Source organism: Mustela nivalis, assembly GCF_964662115.1.
Source record: "Mustela nivalis genome assembly, chromosome: 9".
Classification (NCBI taxonomy): Eukaryota; Metazoa; Chordata; class Mammalia; order Carnivora; family Mustelidae; genus Mustela; species Mustela nivalis.
The window spans coordinates 104,243,224-104,245,927 of NC_139028.1; the positions used below are offsets into that span (position 1 = coordinate 104,243,224).

The following is a 2,704-nucleotide window of genomic DNA, read 5'->3' on the forward strand; positions in this document are numbered from 1 at the left end:
TTTTTTGAATGAGTGAACATTTAATGGGCACTTACAGTAAATAGTAGATATTACATATTTGTGTGTGTGTTTGTATATATGTATGTGTATAGATAGTATGTGATCTATCTTACCTAACAGAACATTTCTTTCTGTTCTCTGATTAAATTTCTATTTTCAAAACTTTTAAATAAGGGTTTCCTTTGCTTGATAGAGCATCATGTAATGAACACCCATCTAGGAGTTTTTATCCTGTTCTACTGAAGCTGCCCATTTACTGAATGCGGTTATGTTAAATTGTATGTGGAACAGCATGTTGAAGAATAAAAAATATTAACTAACAAACACTGTAATAATCTTGAAAGTAAAATGACCCGAGAACATATTCTTTCTTAGAAGCAAGTTGTATCTTCATACTCACTTTATAAATTTTGTCAGAAACTATTAAGCTAGAATACAACTTTTTTCTTCAGAAGTCTATTTATGTGTCATAAAATAAAGAGTAAAAACAGAGTGGGAGGACAAGAGAGCTTGGATATCTATGTTTATGTGATGGGAAAGTGAGTGCATTCTTACCCGTAGAGATACAGGAATGTGGTAATTCACCAAGCATTTATTCATTACCTAACAGGGACCAGACACTGTAGACATTGGGCCTGACACTGTGGTAGGCACAGTGAAGAAACACAGGAACACTATATATTTTATGGTAGGTACCAGGGAAGACATGTCACCAACAGATTGTACATCTTCCATTTTAAATCACCTGCTTATGATTGATACTTATGACCATGTCTTTCTTTCCACATGTGAGGGAATGTAAATTCCCTCAGAAGAGGGAATAATTCATACTTTACAAAATACATGTGAGAGTTAACAATTTGTAAGCTCACAGACACAGAGGAGGGCTCAGAAGCATGGGACACTGACATGACTTAGCAAAGTCATGGAGAGTGGGAACCAGGAAAATCCCAATGTCATGTTTATAGCCCAGTGTTTTTTCAGTAAATTTACTAATTCCAGGTTGTACTATGGGTGTTTACAGGTCGCAAGTATGAGGTATCTGAGGAGACAGAATGCATTGTAGAGAAAGTAAGAAAGAATTGAAACAAATGTTGATGCAAAGAGTGCCCAGAGAATGCTCTACAGTTAGTCACTGTTTTTGTACTATGAAATCTGACTACAATCCTTTCAGGGATAATAGGTGTCTCTCTTTATCCCTTTGTAGGGAATTCAGGCCCCAGGAAGGTGTTTCTTCCTGAATGGATCACCTCACACCTCCCAACAATATGACTGGATTTATTCTCTTGGGACTCACGCAGAATCCACACTTGCAGAAAATACTCTTTGTGCTCTTTTTGTTCATTTTTCTATTTACTGTGCTGGCCAATCTTCTCATTGTTATTACCATCTCCCTCAGCCCCACACTTTCGGCTCCCATGTATTTCTTTCTCATATACTGGTCCTTTATAGATGCATCCTACACCCCTGTGACCACCCCCAAAATGATCATCGACCTGCTGTACCAGAGGAGAACCATCTCCTTGGGTGGCTGCCTGACTCAGCTCTTCATGGAACACTTTCTGGGAGGATCAGAGATCATCCTCCTCATTGTCATGGCCTATGATCGCTATGTAGCTATCTGCAATCCCCTGCACTACATGACCATCATGCGACCGGGGCTCTGCCACCTCCTGGTGGTGTGGATAGGGGGGATCCTGCATGCCACTGTGCAGATCCTTTTCATGGTCAAATTGCCCTTCTGTGGTCCCAATGTGATTGACCACTTCATGTGTGATCTCTTCCCTCTGCTGAAACTTGCCTGCAGTGACACCTACATGCTGAGAATGGTGGTGGCAGCCAATAGTGGGGCCATGTGCTTGCTCATTTTTTCCATGCTACTCCTCTCCTACATAGTCATCCTGAGCTCCTTGAAATCCCATGGTTCCCAAGGTCAGCACAAAGCCCTCTCAGCGTGTGGCTCCCACTTTACTGTAGTTGTGCTCTTTTTTGTGCCTTGCAGATTCACCTACATGCGTCCTGTAGTCACCTACCCTGTGGACAAGTGGTGACTGTGTTCTTCGCAATCCTCACTCCCATGTTGAATCCTATCATTTACACAGTGAGAAACACAGAAGTGAAAAATGCCATGAGGAGTCTGTTGAAGAGGAGGATAACTTAGTCTGTTCCTAATGCCAAGGAAGGGATGGTTTATCTAATAGGGAGGATTCTATCTGTTGTACAGTGTGAAAGAGAATGGAAGATTTTGCAGATCAATAGTGTAAGAAAAAATTCCCATATTCTAACACCGATGAAGCACTTAACAGTGGCTAGGCCTTTTGATAGGTGCTTTTGATAGCTTTTAATGTACTTTATCAAAGCCACAGTGTTCACAGATTCAAAAAAAGAATAGAAAGAACAACTATAAATCCCTAGTTTGTTTATTCTAGAGTATTTTTTTTCTCCAAGGTCTTATGTTACTTTACTAAATTTTTCCCATTGGTTACTTGACTGAAATTTTTTATTCCATGCGACTTCTTTTTTTCTTGACCTATGGTTAAGTCAACAAGAGAATAAAAATTCTTAAGTAGATATATCAGAGGGAGCAGTTGGGGAATAAAAGAATGACTCCTGATTTTTTATTTTTAGCCTGATGAATGTACCAAAGCGAAGAGGACACCAACCTCTTTCTGTTTGTTTTGTTTTATTTTTTGGCACAAAAAAA

The 2,704-nt window shown here is 39.5% G+C and overlaps 1 protein-coding gene across 1 annotated transcript; it reads left to right on the forward strand.

Annotated features, from left to right (window-relative positions):
* Window positions 1-1,241: 1,241 nt before the first annotated feature.
* Window positions 1,242-2,051, forward strand: LOC309872992 (olfactory receptor 4C46-like; the record flags this gene model as incomplete). The annotated part of the gene is made up of 1 exon (XM_082747962.1): window positions 1,242-2,051. The coding sequence occupies one exon, from the start codon at window positions 1,242-1,244 to the stop codon at window positions 2,049-2,051; it is 810 nt and encodes a 269-aa protein (XP_082604088.1).
* Between the last annotated feature and the right edge of the window lie 653 nt (window positions 2,052-2,704).